This window comes from Castanea sativa, chromosome 7 (genome assembly GCF_040712315.1).
Source record: "Castanea sativa cultivar Marrone di Chiusa Pesio chromosome 7, ASM4071231v1".
NCBI classification, from domain to species: domain Eukaryota; kingdom Viridiplantae; phylum Streptophyta; class Magnoliopsida; order Fagales; family Fagaceae; genus Castanea; species Castanea sativa.
In genome coordinates, this window is record NC_134019.1 from 37,974,668 (window position 1) to 37,995,717 (window position 21,050).

At 35.1% G+C, this 21,050-nt stretch overlaps 2 protein-coding genes across 2 annotated transcripts; both read right to left on the reverse strand.

Moving 5' to 3' along the window:
• Positions 1–9,726: 9,726 nt before the first annotated feature.
• On the reverse strand, positions 9,727–11,684 carry LOC142644411 (uncharacterized). Its single transcript, XM_075819034.1, has 3 exons — positions 11,043–11,684; positions 9,994–10,953; positions 9,727–9,912 (listed from the first exon to the last, which is right to left on the reverse strand). The coding sequence occupies exons 1-3, from the start codon at positions 11,682–11,684 to the stop codon at positions 9,727–9,729; spliced, it is 1,788 nt and encodes a 595-aa protein (XP_075675149.1).
• Positions 11,685–13,657: 1,973 nt separating this feature from the next.
• LOC142641962 (uncharacterized) lies at positions 13,658–21,050 on the reverse strand. The gene is made up of 12 exons (XM_075816284.1): positions 20,617–21,050; positions 20,216–20,325; positions 19,317–19,386; positions 18,314–18,461; positions 18,059–18,196; positions 16,721–16,860; positions 16,262–16,309; positions 15,718–15,828; positions 15,446–15,627; positions 14,867–14,988; positions 14,120–14,196; positions 13,658–14,025 (listed from the first exon to the last, which is right to left on the reverse strand). The coding sequence occupies exons 1-12, from the start codon at positions 20,830–20,832 to the stop codon at positions 13,915–13,917; spliced, it is 1,473 nt and encodes a 490-aa protein (XP_075672399.1). The 5' UTR covers positions 20,833–21,050; the 3' UTR covers positions 13,658–13,914.

The following is a 21,050-nucleotide window of genomic DNA, read 5'->3' on the forward strand; positions in this document are numbered from 1 at the left end:
TTGTTGTTCTTCTTACACAATGTTAGATTTAATATTAATTTAATCTTCAACTTCAGCGATTATTCTTAAAACCAATCATTATTCTTTCTTCTCTCCCTAATAAAATGGTTTTCCAATAGAGTAATTCATGACTTTGTCTAACAGTAGAATGTGACAACACATCCATGTTAAGCAGTTAAATAATGTTATGCATAAGATAATCCACTTTCACATTTCTATGATGAAAACATAAACAACAAAAAACACTTCTTTCACAAATTTAAGAAGTACATATAGATGGTATAATTCATGACTTTTTCTAATAGTAGCAAGAGACAACACAATCATGTCAAGCAGTTAAATAATGTTATGCATAAGATGTTCCACTTTCACATTCCTATGATAACATAAACAACAAAAATACTTCTATCACAAACTTAAGAAGTAAAAAGTATAAAAAAGCAAGGTTAAATTTAAGTTCTCATTTTCATTAAGTTCATAATAGACATTAAGTATAAGGCTAAAACCGCAACCAACAAAAGAAACTAGAACATATTAAAATTATCAACAAAAACTAAATAAACTTATTTAAAAGTAATTAATAATGCTTCAATCACTAGGTATTTTAGCTATATTGTAATATCAAGAACTTTGTACCTATTAAAAAAAAAACCTAATCTGTACCTCTTAGTCAAAACTTATAGAGAAACCCTCTTTTTCTTTGCTTAATTTGAAATATTTTTATTAATGAATGCTGTGTCTCTTTGCTTAGACTAAAACTAGGATAACATTTCTTTTGGTTTATAGAGCACTTATTGGCATTGGGAAAAACAAGAAATGATGAAAAGTTGCAGTCTTAGAAATGAAAAACTAGTGTATAAATTTATTTTAGGTAGAGGGTACAAACTGCGTTATACGTTTGTATTTAAGGACTAATTTGGTTATTTTCATTTGTCTTGAACGTATTTAACATTAGTCCAAACCTCATGATAGTTAACTAAAATGTACCTTTTTATTATTATTATTATTATTATTATTATTATTGTAAGTGCACAATTTGTACCCGGTCCAATCCCTAGATAGATTCAGGCCCAAACAACCTTATATAATGAAATTTGTAGAGTATAGGCTTGAAACCTAGGTTTATAGATATTGGACAAATAGTAAACAGACTAGATTGCTGCTATCTACGCAATCAATGAATAAAAATAACAGAAAACTCTCCTCGGACGTGTTGCCGAGGATCACTTGTATTGCCTTTCTTTCTTTAAACAAAATATTACAATTGAAGTTAAAGTGTTCAATTCTTTCTCTCTCTTCCTTTTCTCTTTCTTTTTTTGCAATCCCCTCCTTCATACCTCTCTCGTTCTCTTATATCAATCTTCTTCTCCCTTTCATCTTTCACGTGTAGCACAGATCTTCCAAATAGATACTTGACCCATCCACCACCTTCTTGAAGTCTTCAAACAATAGCTGGAAGGCTGAACATTACTGTTCAGAGGTCATTTCTTCATTAATGTGGCCAGGGAAGTAGGTGCAGGATCTTTAATGCGGTGGTAGCAGCCTTTTCCCTTGATATTTCACATACGTTCTTTCTCTCTATAATAGTGTGGAACACATCTTTACCCACTAAGCCTTCCAGAATTTTCTCCCCAAACATCACGACATGTTATACGATCTTCACTTGACTTAGCCAAGGAGACGCCTCTCTTTGGATAACCTCACCAATCTTTCTAGCACGATTTAACTTGTGGGCCTCGAAGGCTCTGCTCGGACATATTTACACCACCAAATCAGGCCCAAGGCCCAAATGCATATTTTGACCATTTTACCCCCACAATTATTATTATTATTATCTTCCTTGAAATCACTTTCATATTATTGATATTACTTTAATCGTTCCCTAGAAGGACAATAGAATCATATTAACACTTATTGCAGTCGCATATTCTTTGAAATTGTAGTGGAAGCTGACTTTAGTTGCTGTAGGAATAAAGCCACCCCTGCGACCAACACCATGAATATTTAATTATTTATCAAGGAAAAAGTTTGGTTCAAAATATGTTTAAAGTTATTTTACTCTAACTAGCATTATGCTCGTACGATGCACGGTTTAATCAAAAAATATATGTAAATAATTATTTTATTAATTTACTTAAAATAAATAATAAAAATAAATGAATATTTTAGGAGTAAATGCACTTTTGGTCCATACATTTTTCATCTTTTCTATTTTGGTTCCTACATTTTCATTTCACCATTTTTAGTCGCTAAATCAATTAACGCGTTCCATTTTGGTCCTTACCGTTACTCACTTACCATAAATTGCCGATTTGGCAAACAGAATGCACTGTTGACATAGTAAATGCTAACGTGTCCATTAAAATAATATTAAAAAAATATTTAGAATTTAAAAGTTGCCACTTTAACCTTTTAATTAAAATTTTTAAAACAAAATGTTTCTAATGTTCTAATTTTCTTTTCAATATTTTTTCAGAAGAATGTGTAGATTTTTCTTATGTTCTTCCCCAGAAAATGATTGATTGTTCTTCATGTTCTTCCCCCAGGAACATGGTTGCCCAAAAAATTAAATCTCAAGATTTTCTTTCCTTTTCTTGCATTTTCTTAGCATCAAAACAGGGAAAAACACATAAAAAAAATTATGATTAAACTCAACAATTCTAATCTAATCAACTAACGAAATTCAAACCACGATTAGATCAAAATCAAAATACCAAAAATACCAAACCCAAAGCTGATTCTCATCAATAAAATATACCAAAACACAAGCCAATCCTCATCAGTTTTAGATCTGGTCAGATCAAATCACGGTTAGAATTGAAACCCAAAATAAACATGAATTCAGATCTAAATTCATCTTAAACATGAACACAACCAAGAAAATTTAATCTTAAGAACACAACTAGAATACAAGATCACAAATACAATAACCTCCATAACACAAGAACACACACAAACCCGAAACCTCCAGCAGATCAAACATCAAAACCCATTAAGTCCAAAACATCTCAAACCCAAAACACCAAAAACCAATTGAGACCAAATCCTAGCAATCACAATCTGATTGAGAGAGACCCAGTGATTTGAGAGAGAGACACCGATCTGAGAGAGAAACTGGGTTGAGTCGTGCTGCCTTGCTCGTCCTCCAAACCTCGATCTGATACTTTCAGTTATCCAAACATAAAAAACAAAGAGAGAGAGAGAGAGAGAGAGAGAGAGAGAGAGAGAGAGAGAGAGAGAGGCGCGACAGAAAGGATCGTCGGCGACGGTGTCAAAGGAGAACGGTGCGAAGGTTGAAGAGCGAAAGGGCCAGGTTCACCGCCGATTTTAGCCCCTCTCTCTTTTAAACCCAAATCCAAATCACTGCCAACCTCAACCCCTCTTTCTCTACCCAAATCCAAACCACCACATCTTGGCCTCTCTTTCTCTAAACCCAGATAAGAGCCATATCCCAAAAACTACAACTTGGACTTAAAGAGAAAAAGAAATGAGAGAAAGCAAAGAGGGAGAGAGCGGAGTTTGAGTGTTTGACCCGAGAGAGAGAGATAGGAAAACGAAAATGAGTTAGAGTTTTGTGATTATTGATGATGTTGTGTTTAGTTGACAAGAAAATTTTAGAAAAATTGAGATAGTTACTACAAGTTTTTTTTCTTAATCTTATAAATTGAAAAGAAAAGAAGGTTCTTTGTTTTTTTTTTATTATTTAAAATTTAAATTAGAATTGCAAAATTAAAATTTTTTTTTTAAATTTTAAATTAAAATGCTGAAGTGGCATATTTTAAATACTAAATAATTTTTTAATATTATTTTATTGGCCATGTCAGCATTTAATGTGCTAAAAGTGAACTCCGTTTGCCACATCAGCAATTTTTGTTAAGTGAGTAACAGTAAAAACCAAAATGAAACGTGTTAATTGATTTAGGAACAAAAAGTGGTGAAATGAAAATGTAGGGGACTAAAATGGAAAAGATGCAAAATATAGGGACTAAAAGTGCATTTACGCCAATATTTTACTTTTAAGTTATATAATGAATGCATGCTGTGTGAGATTAAGGTATCATAAAATGCATATATATATATATATATATATATATATATATATATATATATATATATATATATATAATTGAATGGAAGATGGTAGAGGTACCTATATATATATTTAATGATTTTCAATAATATATTGAACATTAAGGCTTAGTTAATCACATATATATAAATGGAAAACCCTTGAATTTAATAGTTAAAAACTATCCAAAGCAATAATTAAGGCTCAATTCAATAATTAAGGACAATATAAATTATTAAACATTTAAAAATTTGAAGTAGAGACCACCGCGCACCCTTGGTGCGGTAGTCACTCCATAAGTATAAATGCTTGTAGGGTGTGGGGGCAAAGGCCGAGGTTCAAGTCTCTAGGAAGAAGCTTCACACGCATATACACTTAGATTAGGTTAGAATAGAAATTCTCTCTTATATATAAAAAAAAAAAAATTCAAGTAGAGAGACTCACATGAGAATTTAATTTTTGTTCTTGAAAGTATGGAAGAAGACACTAAAACTTGAGTGAATTTCAACCTACTAAGTTTAAGTTTAAGTCCTGTGTGTGTATATGCATGAAAAATTATCTGAATTTAATATTTATTGTAGAGAAGAGGTAGCGTAGTCTTACTCCTGTCTAGCTAATTTTTGTTATAATCCCTTTGTGTAGTGTGTGTATATATATATGAAAAATGATTTGAATTTAACATTTATTATAGAAAAGAGGTGGTGTAGTTTTACCCCTGTCTAGCTAATTCTTATTATAATCCATTTGTTTTGCGGGGAGAGAGAGAAACGCTTCTTTTGAAAAAAGAAGAAGTCAGCGTATAATATATAATAGCTAAGATATTAATTTTTGGAAGTGGTATCTCATATAAATTAATATTTCAATTGTGGGTTTTAGTAGTTAGAAGTTAGTGCATAGTAGTTAATAATTAGAAAATTACTTTAATTTCTTAAAAACCAATCCCTTAAAAAAGTTTTAGTAGAGTTCAAATCACATTAATAAATTTTCTCTCTATTCAATTTTTTATTTATTATAAATCATGTTAATAAAAAGTTACTGATAAAACTATTATTAGTAAATAATTCCTAGGCTTATTTATTTAGCTTTGTTGCTAAATTTATATAAACTCTTTTATTTTATTTTATTTCTTTTATTTCTGAAGAATATAACACAAACAAAAACCTATAAACAACAATTTACATTCAATATAAAATTAATCAAACTTATTCATAATTTAAAATTAAGAAATTAAAATAAATTATAAATTAAGATATAAATTTAGAAAAAGAATAAAAAATAAACCAGTTTGTTTTCTCTATCACTTTGAGAGATGCAAGTGTAAGTATGTAACTAAAACTTGAACCAATTATTGTAGAAGAGAATAAATGAGTACAAATGTTTGATATTATGAATTGGGTTAATACGTATGTGAGAAGTTTTTAATATTTTTTTTGAAGTTAAAGAAAAATAGCTTAAGCAAAATGAAAAAATAATAATGAAGAAAAAATGCATACCTATCATGGGATATAAACATTCACATATTGGAATAAACTTCACTTCAAAAAGGATATCTATATATATATATATATATGTGTGTGTGTGTGTGTGTGTGTGTGTGTGGTAGAGTTTCATTTGATATAGAATTTAAATCCAAATGGAATTAAGATTTCTAATCAATTTGTTTGTTGCTACCTCATAAATCCCATAAAAAGTGGAATAAAAAAAAAAGGTCATATGAATAGAAAGAAAAAAGAAAAAAATTTTATATAGAAAAAAGGAAACCTTTCTTTTATAACAAAAAAAAAAAAAAAACACACAAACAAACAAACCCTTTTTTTAAGAAGAACAAACGTTTATTATATATAGATACTTTTTTTTGGAGAAGAAAGAGGTGTTTACTTTTAACTTAAATATTTATTACCTTATTTACATTTTTTTTAACTTTATCCAAAAATATTTTTGGTAAACCAGTATGAATAATAATTATCTAAAAAAAAAAAAAAAATCACGTGTGAAGAGGAAGATTTTGCTATTGAATACGTTGCTATTTTTTTTTTACAGGTATTATGTTGTTGTTGTTGTTTTTATTTTTATTTTTTTTAACATAAAGTAATATAACTTAAATTTTAAAAAAGGAATAGATGAAGATTTTTGTTTTTTGTTTTTTTGTTTTGGTTTTTTTACGTGTACTGTGTTTTTTTTTTTTTTTTTTTACATGTAGTAATATAATTTAAATAAAGAAAGGATTAGATAAAGAGTTTGAATTGTAATCAAATTAAATTTTTTTATCAAAACTTATAAATTATAATAATAAAAGGATTAGATAAAGAGTTTGGATTGTAATAATCAAATTAAGGTTTTTATCAATTTAGAAATTATAGGAGAAGAAGATAAGTACAAAAAAAAATTATATTTATTTTTTAAAATTCTAAAAACATTTCTACAATTTAATGCAACCACTTGGCGCAACCATGTCTTCTAAACCCAACTTTTATTATATAGTTAATGATTTATTAAGTGGCGACTAAAAATACTATCAATGTATAGTTTTAGTTATATAGTATTTTTAATGAGTCATGTGACTTGTTCAAATAACACACATTGATAAAATAATGAGTTGGAAAAGATAGCAATAAATGGTGCGAAATTAACATATGATCAACACTTAGATAACATGTAATCGAGTTAAGGGCCTTGTAGCTGAATTGACACATTCCTACATACAAAGTGCTTGGGGGTTTAGGGGGGAAAATGTTCGAACTACAGGGTTAGCAGTTGTTGTAATTAGCTCTAAAAAAAAGAAAGAAAGAAAGATAACATGTAATCCAACCGTGGCTTCGCAAAAGGCGAAACTACAATGTTGATCTCTCAAGTTCACTTTGTGTGCGCAATTGGTCCTTCAAGTTTCAAGTGAGCGTAATTGATCTCTCAAGTTTTCAGAATAAGTAATATAAGTCCTTCTATGAACTTCCGTTAGTAGTGTTGCTTACATGACTAACGGAATAATGATTTATCATCTTTTTAATGACTTGGAATTTCTTTTTATTAAAAATTACCAAATGAATTTACAAACAATTTGACCCGTTTCAATTCAAATCTTAATCCTAACTCGGTACCAAATTAAAACTCATTTGCAATCTGATTCACAAGCCCACAAGAGAGAGAGAAGGAGAGAGAGTGAATGAACAAACCCAAGCCCTAGCTGTCGTTGGCGACGCTGCTGCCCTTCGCTGAAGAAGATGTTAGATTAAGACTTTTTTTTTTAAGAAGAAGGTTCCATTAAGCCTAAATGTGATAAATCAATACTTTCTGAGACTCTTCTTGCAAAGGCTTATAGCTTATAGTCGGGCTGTCAAGTAGTATATATTCCATCTCAGTGAACTAACTATTCAAGGGAATTTTATCAACAAAAAATATAAATATATATTCAAGGGAAAATAAAAATAAAAAAAGAAATAAATTGCATGAAAGACATTTTAGAGAGCACTTACTATATTATCAGAGATGCAGCCATTGGACGTTTGGAAGCATAAGAATAAAAAGATCGAAGAAGGAATACGCCACGATTGGCAGATTAACAATGACAGTGGTGGATGTCTAAGAAGAAATAGGCCACCATCTCCAGCAAGGGGTAGTGGCATTGTCGGCGACAGCTAGGGCTTGGGTTTGTTCAATCATTCTCTTCCTTTCTTGCATACAATTTCATTTGGTAATTTTTAAATGGGGAAATTACAGTAAACCCACCTGTGGTAAGACCTGTTTTCACTTTGCCTACCTGTGGTTTAATCATTTACACTTTGCCCACTTGAGCTTCAATCCGTTACCCATCCGTTACTCGCCTCACCCTCAGACGTTAGAAAAACACCTTTTTATTCCAAATTAGAACATAACACGGATCAAAAACCCGAACCAACAGTTCTTTTCCTCACGAGCCCTAGAAACACGAAAATCCCTTGTATTGAGCTGGGTTTTGATTTTTTAGATCGTGCTTTCATGTGAGGGTGAGGTTTTGTCTGTGGGTTGTCTTGAGGCATTGAATATTCGAAGATAGATCATCACCAGGTACGACATTTCTGCTTTATGTGGGTTGGGGTTTTGAGTTTTGTGGGTTGGGGTTTCAAGTTTTGATGGTAGCTTTGATTCAATGCTAGGAAGTTGATAATCGATGTCTTCTTCGAGTGGAAATTACTCAGGTTCAAGTGGGCATTTGTGTGCATATGAGACTTATGCGCCGAGAACAAGTCTGACAGTGGATAATTTTGGGAGAAGGTTTTTGGGTTGTAGCCGATATAAGGTAAGTATACTTTTTACTTAATCTAGTTGATTCACGTGAGATTGGAATGTGATGTGTTCAATTCAATTTATGAACAGGTTGGTCCCAAGTGCCCTTTCTTTAGATGGATTAATAATCCTAGTTGTAGGCGTGGGAATGAAGCTGCCCATTTGGTGCAACAAAAGCTGGATTTACTGCGGAGTTAGCTGCAACTTGCACATGAAAGGGAAATAGCAGCTACCCAGAAAGCAGTAGAAGCTACTCAAATGGCAGAAATTGCTCAAGACAGGGCAACAAAAACCATTGATAGGGAGAGAAAGTTTCGAGCTTTCTCTGTTTAAGCCAAGGAGATAGCAGTGAGAGCTTTAGAGCAAGAGAGAAAGTGTAGAATTGCACTAATTCTATCATGAGTTTTTTTATTTATTTTGGTTATGTTGTTTTCATGTTTTGACTCAACTGAGAATGTTGGAATGATGAGATTGAGTCTACCTAGGGGGTTGTAATATAAACTGGTACTCAATTGTATTGTAATAGAACTATGTAAGATTTTTTTGAGAATGAGAACTATGTAAGATGGTAGATGCTGTTGGCTTGAAGCCACTTAATAATATAAGCCTTTTTAAGATAAAGTGTTATTTATGTTTGATGCTGTTGGTATTTTTGTTTAAAGTGAATTGGCTACTTGTGAGCTGTGAGTTGTTGGTGTTGGTGTTGGTGTTTTGTTGGATGGTGTGAGCTGTGCCAGGATTGTGCATAAAGTGCATTGTGTGAAGACAATTGTGTTTAAAGTGCATGACAACTATCTGTCAACTTGCAAGAAAAGACAACAAATGCACACATACACCTATTCAACACATACACCTGCACACATAAACAAACTCATATATGGAACTCATATACAAAAAACTGCAATAATCTGAATAAAAATTCTGAACATGTCATTAAGTTGGGAAATTGTATACATAATAATTCAGCAACCACCAGTAAATATAAAGCATTTGGTACAACAACCAAAACAGTTGCACCTACCCATTGTTTACAAAACTTACAAAAGTACAAAAAGTGTTTGAACAGGTCAATTTAAAAGTGTCTTGCCATTGTCTACAAATCCCAAACAGTGTTTGCCCTAACACTACATAACCCTAATAGATAGCAACAAAGTGTCTTGAATTAGTCTTCATTTACTGCCCTTGCCTCCTCTTCCACCACAACTGGTCTTTCGAGCTTTTGTTTTACAGTTCTGAGTCCTAGCTGCATCACCCCTTCCTCTCAAAGCAGCTCCTTTGGTAGCAGGTATCCTTGTAGGTGCTCTGCTGTCCCATGTTTCTGCAGGGGTGTATGCTGCTGGTTGGCTTGAAGAGAACCAAGGAGCTCCTCTAACTGTGTACCTAAAGTCTGAAGAGTATCACTGACTTGGGTTCTGTGACCATGGAGCTGGTGGCCGTGACCATGGAGCCTGTGGCTGTGGCTGTGACCCTGCTGCCTGGTTGTATGAGGATGAGGCCATAGTGTAAGGTTGAGCTGAGGATTGGGTCTGTGATGAAGATGGGGCTTGGGATCCTTGTCTGCGTGTAGAAGGCCTTCCACTTCCCTGCAACCAAATATGAGCATTTTTTTATAGTGTCAGCTATTGGCATTTTGCATTTGAATAAAAAAGTTTGTGACAACTTACAGATTTCTGCAATCTCTGCCTCCTCTCCCATGGTGTCTCACTAGTGACATTAGCCTTGCATCCCCTTGCATTGTGTCCTTCCTTTTGACACCTTCCACATCTCACTGGCTTGTTTGATCTAGACACCTTATAAGGGTTCCATGGCTCATCAGCATCTCTCTTCCTCTTCATGGGTGGCCTGCCTGGTGGCTTATAGATAATAGGTGCAACAGGCTTGGGTTGGCCATTTGACATCCACTCAGATTGGCCAGGCATGGGAGGTATGGGTGTCTTGTATGTCTCCACAAAAGCATCCTTGTAGTAGCATGGATAGGTGTAGTCTTCTGGTTTCTCACGATTTACAAAAATGGCTGCAACTCCATGCTTGCAAGGGATTCCTGTCAAGTCCCATGCTCTACAACTACATGTCCTCTGTACCAAGTCCACCACATGTCTTTCCCTCCCATTGTCAACCTTATACACAAACCTCCCAGATGGTATCGCACAGAAGTTCTTAGACTCTAATTTTAACTTCTCCAACTTATCCTGTATGCTTGGACACAACTTGCCACCATACTTTTCTATGCCAATCTTCTTTATATACAGCTTGGTCATAAGCCTAACTCTGATCCACTCCAGCATTGATAAGATGGGCTTGTCTCTAGCCTTCACAATCATAGAGTTAAAACTCTCACTCAGATTGTTTACCAGACAATCTGTCAAAGCTCTTGAAGAAAAGTGGGATCTGGTCCACTGTGTAGGCTCTATATCAGCCAGGTACTTCCAAGCTTCTTCATCCAAACTCTTAAGATGCTCCATCTCCCTCTCAAATTCCCTGGCTGATGTTGTGCCAACACACCTCCACAGTACACTCTTCAACTCCATGCCCTTGTGGTTAACCTTAAAGTTGTTGTATATGTGCTTCACACAATACCTGTGCTCCAATGTTGGGAATAGAGTCTCCATTGCAGGTAGAAGGCCCTGCAATCAAGTAAGCATTCAATGTCAGCAAGTAAGCATTCAATGTAAGCAAGTAAGCATGTAAAAAGGTAAGCATGTAATGATAATACCTTCTGCCTGTCACTGATGAATACCAGATTGAGCTCCTCTGGCCTGCCAATGTCATCTGCAAACTGCTCTAAGAACCAAATCCAGCTGTCCTTGGTCTCTTGCTCAACCACAGCCTTTGCCACTGGGAATATATTGTCATTTCCATCATTGGCAGTGGCAGACAATAATTGTCCACCAAACCTTCCCTTCAAGTGGCATCCATCCAGCCCAACAAAAGGTCGACAACCACCTAGAAAGCCAACCTTCTGAGCATTGTACCTAATGTACATCCTTTTAAACTTGGGTTCTGCATTCTCATTTTCCATCTCTGTTTGTAGAATCACCTTGCTTCCTACATCTGTCCTCCTTATCATTTCTGCATAATCTCTAAGTAGGCCATACTGAGCCTCCTCATTCCCAGTAATCAGTCCCCTAGCTGCCTTCCTTGATCTATACACCTGACTAATACTCAAATCAACAGAAATCTGCTGCATCACATGGTGCTTAACACCTAAGACCTCCCAATCAGGATTCTTACCAAAATCCTCCAAATACTTGTTTGCCACATAGGCTGATGTAACTTGCCCATTTTGAAATGTAAGGGGGCATGTACACTCAGGATAAAGTGTCTTGATCTCAAATGTGCACTCTCCAGTCACCATTGAGGCATAACATCTCCATCCACAATTGTTCTTACAATGTACAAAAATCTTCTTCTTCTCATTCAACTTTCACTTGACATCAATGTGCTTCTGAATCACATACTCCCTCAAAGCCTTCCTAAACACCTTGGAGTTTGGGAACTTCATCCCTTTTACCAACCTAACATTTTCCATATCAGTCCTCTCATTGAACTCCAAATTGCCAGACCTTTGCTCATCATCAGACCCATCCAAACTTGCAATATCATCCTCTAAAGCTGGTTCAGCCCACTCTTCATCTAAATCTATGTTTGGGGGAGGAACATTGCTTGGGCCAGGTGCATCTGTGTTTGGATGAGGTAAATTAGTGTTTGGATGAGGTGTATCAGTGGTTGGTTGTGGTGTATCAATGGTTGGACCAGTGTTAGTCTCAGATGGCATTGTGTGAGGTGGAGAAGACTCACCAAAAATTTCATCAGCAAAGTCTTCTCCTTCCAGACCTTCATTCAACCAATCAAATTCCTTCTCTACCCCCACACTACCATCACCATGTCCTATAACAGCTCCTACACCACCCCCTGCAATAGCCCTTGCACCCCCTGCAGCAGCCCCTATAGCAGCCCCTACAGCAGCTCCTGCACCAACCCCAGCAACATCAGGAACTTCAACTGCAAGTGGAGCATGACCACTTTCCACATACAGTATGATGGTGTCTCTAAACTTGCACATGGGCACCACATCTTTATCATATTGTATGAGCCTCAAGTCTTGCTCCAAGTTGCCCCCAAGACCTAAATAATGAACCCTACACGGTTCATCAATCCCCAAGTCCTCACATATACCTTGTATTTCAAAATAACTAAGCCTATCAGGATCCCTATGCACTATTTCAACTTTCCCTCCAAAGTATTCTAAACTAGGGTTCCACACAAAAGTACTCCCATAATGTACCTCAAATTTCACTATTTCATCATCCATCTGCAATAACAAATTACCATTTGACACGTACACAATTAACAATTAAAGAATAGTAAACAATAGACACAAAAGAGTAAACACTTGCATGTTTCTGTTTGGCTTTTGGGATGCAACACACATTAGAGGGACCACATTTCTGCTTTGCTTTTGTTTATGTTTTACTAAATAGCAAACACTAAAATTTAAACCAACAGAAATACTAAAATTTTCCATTCGGTCCACTGTGAGACACAATGAACACAACAGACAAAATGCCCATAAACAAACACAACACAAATCCAAACAACAAGTAACATTACATCAACAAACACAACCAATAATCTCATTACATTACATGTAACATTGACCAGTAATTAGTTACTCAAAAAACTATAAAACAACCACAAGCCCAAATTAAAAACCCAAATAGTGATTGATTTCTTACTAGGATTTTAGTCCCTCAAACAACCCGTTGCTCGTCTAGGTTTATACTTGCAGCGTGAACTCAATATCAGACGTAGAATGGGGTTTCACAAGGGATTTTCGTGTTTCTAGGGCTCGTGAGGAAACTAACTGTTGGTTCGGGTTTTTGATCCAGGTTATGTTCTAATTTGGAATAAAAAAGTGTTTTTCTAACGTTTGAGGGTAAGGTGGGTAACGGATGGGTAACAGATTGAAGCTCAGGTGGGCAAAGTGTAAATGATTAAACCACAAGTAGGCAAAGTGAAAACAAGTCTTACCACAGGTTGGTTTACTGTAATTTCCCCTTTTTAAATAAAAAGAAATGTGATGTCATTAAAAAAATGACAGGTTATTATTCCATTAGCCACGTATGTAACACTACTAACGAAAGTTAACAAAAAGATATATTGCTCATTTTGAAAACTTAAAAGACTAATTGCGCTCAATTAAAATTTGAGGGACTAATTGTATACATAAGGTAAATTTTAAGGACTAATAGTATAATTTCGCCTTTGCAAAACACCGATCTAAGTAGAAAGTTGCTACGATAGAAATAGAAAGTTGCTACGATATTCTGACTATAAAATATTTAGTATCAGATTATATTCAATATTTAGCAAAAATAAAGAAGATTATATTCAATAGGGAAATTGAACAATGCAAATGGTTTTAAATGATTAACGCTCGGTTTCCTATTCTGACTGCTACAATTAACAATACAATACAATACAAATTTCACAAAAGCAGAAAAATAATCAAACAAAGCTTCTGTTCTGCTCCAGCCTTTTGTGTGTGTTTTGAAACTTCTATCCCTGTATAACGTGTGTTTATTTTAAGTTGTCTTTGATCTCTTCCATACAATAACTATGCCATAAAAATCAGATGAAGCCAATAAGTTCTCTCCATGGTTCCAAGCAACACCTATAACTGGAAAACGATGACCCTGCAGTGACAATAGGTTGGGTGAGGTTGAAAGCATTGAAAGCTGATTGATAATTATAATTGACCATTAAAAATTAATTGCAAATAAGATTGACCTGTAGCTTGTTTACACATGTATGCTTCGGCCGAGTTAAATCATAGAAGTAGACATTTGAATCCTCACTACCAGAAACTTCATGTCACAACAAAATCACATCATCAGCAAAGAACAAACGCATCTCTATGATCATGCGAAACACATATTAATTGAAGTTAAGCATCCAAATCTAAAGAAAATCTCAGTTTCATGATTTCTTATCACCCTTTAATAGCTTTGGAGTTTCAACATCATGAAACCAACATACTTCCCCAAATAACTTATGACGTTTTTGGATCCCTCTTCAATTTACCATGCTAAAATGTAATCAGTAGTACACACATTTTACATGAATGTTTACTTTTAAATGTGTTTCATAATGACTAGGCATTTAATTTCAGTACAAGTTTAGAAGCTCTTGTCAAATAACGATGTCCTCAAAATTCATTGACACTGTCTATGATATTGTATTATCAAGTTCCAGCACAGTTGGCATTAGGTGAAGTAGGTTGAGAAAAAAATCTAGATTCAAATCATGACGCAGAGGAGAAGCATGTAAATTTGAGATATCCAAACACCCCACTATCCCAAAGAGAGAGAGAGAGAGAGAGAGAGAGAGAGAGAGAGAGAGAGTTTATAATGCCTGAAGAGACAGCAGCAAAAAATTATTTCCTCTTTAGTGATGTCACACATTTAGAAACTCAGCATTTTGGGAAGGCTCTTCACACCACAAAAGTAAAAACTAGTAAGATCTTGACATACGAACCTATGTATTCTCCCTTTTCAAGGGAAAGCAGGGGACAGAAGGAAGCTCGAATGCTATGTATTCTTGGAGTTAACTTAAGCGAGCAACGAAGAGTCAAATAACCTTGTACTTCCAAAGCAACGCTGCAACAACATCCCAAACTTATTAGCAGTGCTTCGCAATAAATACTCAAGGCCCCATTTGGTTTATAGGTATTCAATTTGGGAATGAGATACCCATTCCTCCCATTATTATTATTTTGATAGGTACTATTCCTCCCATTATTCCAACCTGTTCATTCTGATGACGATTTTTGGGTGCATTTAGACTCAGTATTCTGATACCTTCATTTGGGTGAAATCAAAACATAAAAGAACTGCTTTTATTTTCATCTCCATGGGTTACGGGAATCAGAATACCATGTCCACCCTTTGGTATGATTTTACCCCAAAATCTGGTTAACACTATTCCCATATCATCTGGTCTGAGATCTCCATGCCCATGCCCCAAATGAGGGTCAGGGCAATATGGGAATCTCATTGCAATACCCATAACCAAATGTGGCTTTGAAAGTGAAAGGCATAAATCAGATGACCAGACCTGAAGAAAGACAAACTTCCATCTTGAGTACATGTCAGCAGCACAGGGCCATGAGCAAGCAGGGAAAAACTTCTGTACTGCACAGTTGTGACTGGAGATTTGCGCCTGCCATTACTTCGATGGCGATGAGAACGGGATAATGCTCCTGTGTGAGAGTTCATACTAACGGAGTAAATACATCCCTGCATGTATTGTCCCAATAATAATGTCAAAAGAAGAACACATGAGTGCAATGGATCAAAAAGATACCAGATGTATGGAAAAGAGCACACCTGTCCATCCCCACAGAAGATGAGCTGACCAGTGTGATCATGGTCCATAGAGGTAACCTCACTGTCAAAGAATGTTTTATTAATAATCCTCCCGGTGCTGAAATTGAATACCTGGTGGACCAGTGTAGAAATGCCACCAGTCAGACCGGAACTATGAAGCAATATGGAAATGGGATACGAAAGTAGGATGTGATAATAGCTGGGCCAGGATGTGATATGGCAGGACTATGAAAAGATGAATTTGCTATTCTGTGTCAAGTTCTGTTAAACCATTTAACATTTGATAATATTAACTTACAGTAATATTAGCTCACAAGCATCCCTAATTTGGAAATTTGTCAAGATGTATATTCATTACCATCCAAGATATTTCAATGTTTTGATGCATCATACTTTGTTCACCTAGAAACAAACAAAAAAAAAAAAAAAAAAGAGGGAGGGGGAATCTCAACGAGAAAACAATCCAGAAGCTATCATGCATGCTTGTCCACAATGTAACTTAAAAAAAAAAAATTGTGTGAAAGCAAAGGTACTCAGTAATTACAGTCATTTCTTTGTTTGCATTGCCAACTGAAAGGAAGTTGTTATTTACCTGCATCACAAATGAGGAAAGAGTCAATAAAAACTTTAATGAAAAGTTAAGAAATTGAGATATACACCATAGTTATATACAAAGACAAGATAATACAAAGCCACCAAAGCTAAATATAAGAATATTGAAGCTGACATTTGTTAAAAAGAACAAAACAATTTTCAAAGGGGAATTCAAGCCTATAACAACTTAAATGAAAATTTTGATAGAATTGAAAACAAAACAGCTGAAAGCTTAGCAAAGGTAATAATTCAAAAAAGGTTTCTGACAGCTTCATCTAGATCAGCCAGGCTAGCTTACGCAACGAAAAAAAATCTTAAAAATTTAGGTCTAATAAGATGGATTTTGAACATACAAAAACATTGTAATGGTTTGTAGTGAACAACATTATTGACATTAGTGTATACTTACAGGGTGAAAACGTATACATAATTGTGAAGAAACTCCATATATTACTCGAATGCAAAGCCCTTTTGATATCTCCCATACTCTCACAGTTTTATCCATCGAGGATGATGCAATGTACTGATTGTTTGATGAGAAATCGAAATCTGAGAAAATGCTAGTATTTTAGAAAGATGTGATGCCAACGATGAATGCAATACTTGTACCCAGTTTATTACATTGCATATATACCTCCCTTAGTACTACATCAACAGTAATATTTCAAACCCAACATATAATGTTGAACAAAAGGATTAGAATCCGATACCTCATATGAGTAAAACTTAGATACAGTTTCTTAGGTGTCTTAGGTTCTCCAATTAAATTTAACCATGTGGTTGCATTGACCAATGAACTATATGGCTGAATTTAATTGTCCTTCAAAAAGATAATATCGTTTTTGTTGCAATGGTCAACACAAACATGTGGTTGAATTCAATCAGTAAACCTAAAGTACAACACTCAAGGAATTGTACCAAAGTTTTTCCCACTTCATATTATGTTCTCCAACGTGTCATTAATATTATCTAATGACATCATAAGATAATCAAGGGAATGTAATCTAGTAGGCCTTAATGATTAACACTTATGGACCAAATTTCAATATTCCATACTTAATCATGGTAATTTAATCAGCTATCATGCCTCCGCAAATAAAAACTCCTAACATTGGCAAGAACAAAAAATTTAACTTTATTGCATGCCGCAAAAGGGATGGATATGTCTGCCTAATGTGCAAAGGAAAGGTAATCCACAGGACCACAGATCATCTCTTCCTTTACAAGGGTGACAATCTTTGAAGGCACCAACAATAGAAGTATTTCTCTGTTATTTCCTTTGTTTCTGAGGTTCACATGGTGCACAGTTGTGGAGGATAGCATTATTAGCCTATAGATCTGTAGGATATATATAGCCCATAGATCTCTCTCAGGTAAATGACCAGCACACCCTATAGGACACCCCTGTCTCTCCCACAATTCCATCCTTATGGAGAGTTAACGTGCCAATTTAGCCCAAAAGCCTTGAGAATACCCATAGGGCCATAAGTTTCAACTTCAATAATTTTAAGATTGCCATGACAAGTTTTGGCAGCTGCAAAAGAGTACCCTACTACCCCAAGTTTTGCTTGGTGAAGAAGGGAAAGTGCTTGAGCATAGCATTTCTATATTCAGTTAATTTTATCAATATCCTAGTTATATTGGTTCTCAGGTCTTTGTCTATCTATATTTTATCAGCCCATAGACAAGCATATGCCACCATACAACATAAGAAAAAGACCACAGAAACAATACCAGTCAGTCCAACCTGTGACATCTTTGGAGTGGCCTTTTAATTCCTTGAGGACAGAAGGTGGCTCTGACACTGTGCATACTGTCAAGGTCCCATCTGACGCCCCATATGCAAGCAGATCAGAACTCATGTGTCCAAACTTCAAAACCGTAACTGCACATTAAGCTAATCAGATTTCTTTCTATTAAGCTCAACTATATGATGATAGGCACTGACACAACCAGTCTATGTTACTATTTGGGGGGGAAAAAAACACCAAACAAATATTACCAGAGGTTTTGCACTGATCAAAGATGCAATGCATTCCTACAAAAGAATATGCAGGTTCAGTCCCTCGTTGACGTGGGCGATCAGTATCGCTTGCATTTGAGCTAAAACTTGTTCTGCGACTTGAATCTAGGTTGCCACTTTGCACATCCTGTAAAAAGAAACATTGCATGCTATCTATTAGAATGACATAAAAGAAGAATAGGGAGGAAGATAGAATTCAGCTCTTGCATTGTCTCAAGTGTTCCTCAAAGAACCTCCCAATTGTTTAGTTCGAGATTTTGTTATTATATAGCAGGTTTCTGTAACTGTTGTAAGCAGTTGTTACCGCCTTTCTTTGTAAAGACTTTCTGTTTTCGATTGAAGCAAAAAACCACTTTTATAATCAATCTAATTGTCGTAGATAATAACCTCCTCCCAAATCCCAATTAACTAAAAACCAGGTTCTAAGTATCAAAGATAATAACTGCAATGTTGCGGTAACACACTCTCAAGATCTCATAACCTACAGTCAGAATCCAGTTCAGAGAGCTAAAAATGTGCTCTCTCGTAAAATACATATACATGAATTTATATTTCTTAAGAAAAAAAGGTAGCTTTGTCTTATGACTCTTATCACTCACTTGAGACCTTCTAAGGAGGTAAACATACAAGTTTCAATTAGCATGTGCATAACCCATGTTGTGTAAATATGTATTGACATGTCTTCATGGGTCAATATGATACAATAGATTTGTAAGATGACTAATCAGATCATAATTTCATTATCAAATATTTACAGATGTGTGTCCACATGCATTCCACTGTGGCTGGTTCTCTCTTAACATAGGTACAACTTATGCATCACTTCAACATACCATGCTGAGTAACACAATTTACTATAGTCTATGACCCAGTTACTGAATTTTAACATTAAATTATCAATATAATGCAATTGAAGATAAGAAAAATAAGGGTAGGATAAAGAATGACAATCCATAGAAGAAGTTACATAATCTGAACATACCCTGCTAGAACTCCAGCTCTCCGCCTCATACAAAAGGGAAAGTGGACTTGGAGGTGGAATCCATCGCCCACTGATGCATCAACCAGTAAACGATCCTGATGTCAGAATTGTATGAAACATAAATTTAAAATAGCATACATCTTAGAAAGTTTCATAGACATAAAAGTGCTTCATAGTTTTGACTATCAGATAGCTGACTTTATTGATAGGTAAATACAAGACAGGAGAATAGTGTTTAAAAAAAAAAAAAACTTGATAAAAGAACAGGAAAAAAAGAACGAGAAAAATCCACCAGTTCTAGTGGTCATACAGCAGATGTAAATTTGAATTCATCCCAGGAGCTTGAACAATGTCTTCACAGTAACTCTCAATTAATCTCAAACCATTGGCTTCTATTTAATCCCCAAAATACCATTTCATCCTCTATCACACTAACAACTTGCCTCATACACCAAGCCAAATATGATATTCATAATATATAGCCTTGGTACTATTGAAAAAACTGGTGTAAGAGAAGACCCGATTAAAAATGATATAGATAAAAACACTCTTAGTGGGAGCAATAGCGACAATCCTAGTTATAGTAATGTTGAGAATTTAGTCAGCATTAGAGACATTCAAAATTTCATAAAAAAACCATACTTATTTAGTTAGGGATACTAATAGAAACAGATACTTCACAAAAGATCATGTTACAAAATCCAACAAATGATATAATCAGGTACAAGAAATCCTGCCTTAGAAACACCGATTCTTATTCTAGCAAAGCATAATGCTTATACAACATAACATACTCCTATTCCTACGAAAACGGGCAAAAAAATCCCCCATTCATGAGATGAAAAAAAAAAAAAAATCAAAATTCTCACTTCACAATGTGAAAATTCAAGTAGTGATACCTGTTTCCAGGCGTGCCTTGGAGGCTTGGTGACTGCAAAGTCTCCCAATTCCTCGGCCGCCTTATGAAATTCCGGTACGCCACGTAACCTTTTCCATTGCATCTCCAATCCTTCAACAAAAAATCCAATTGCATATATTCCACTATTTATAACAAACATTCAAAAATCTTGCTAACTGTCCGTACAAGTCCCAAAAAAAAAACCGAATCTATATCACAGCTCAAAAGGTAATCAACTTTGCGATCAATCGGAAATGTAATGCAAAAATCAAAGATTAGAAATCAATATTTTTTTTTTTCAAATCCAACAATGCCATACACACATTCACGAAAATTTCCATAATTCAAACACAGATCCAATTAACAAAACCTAATTTTACGTATGAAGTGGAAGTAGCTTACTCTACGGCGAAGACCACCGGAATTGGCCTTGCGGAAGAGGAGGAAGCGGCGAACGGAGATGTAATCGGAATCGGAATCGGAAGTCACAGGCTGAAGCAAGCAGCTGAAGAGCTCTGGATCTACATTTTCCTTTTCTTTCTTCTTCTTCTCGGCTTTGTCTTCTTCTTCCTCTGCTGAGCTATTTATCTTCTTCTCTTCGATTCTCTGCTCCGCCATTCTAGGAAGCTTGCTGCGGATCCGAAATCATTATCGGGTCATTGTTTGGGTCGGTACTCCGAATTTTTTGCGAATCGGAGAGAGAGGATCCGAGTCAGTGCGTGAGGGTCAAAGTTCAAACTCCAAAGAGAGAGAGAGAGAGAGAGGGGTTGACGTGAGAGACTTGCGAGTATTTTCCGAATTCTGATTGCGAAAACGGGAACACGGTATGCGACAAC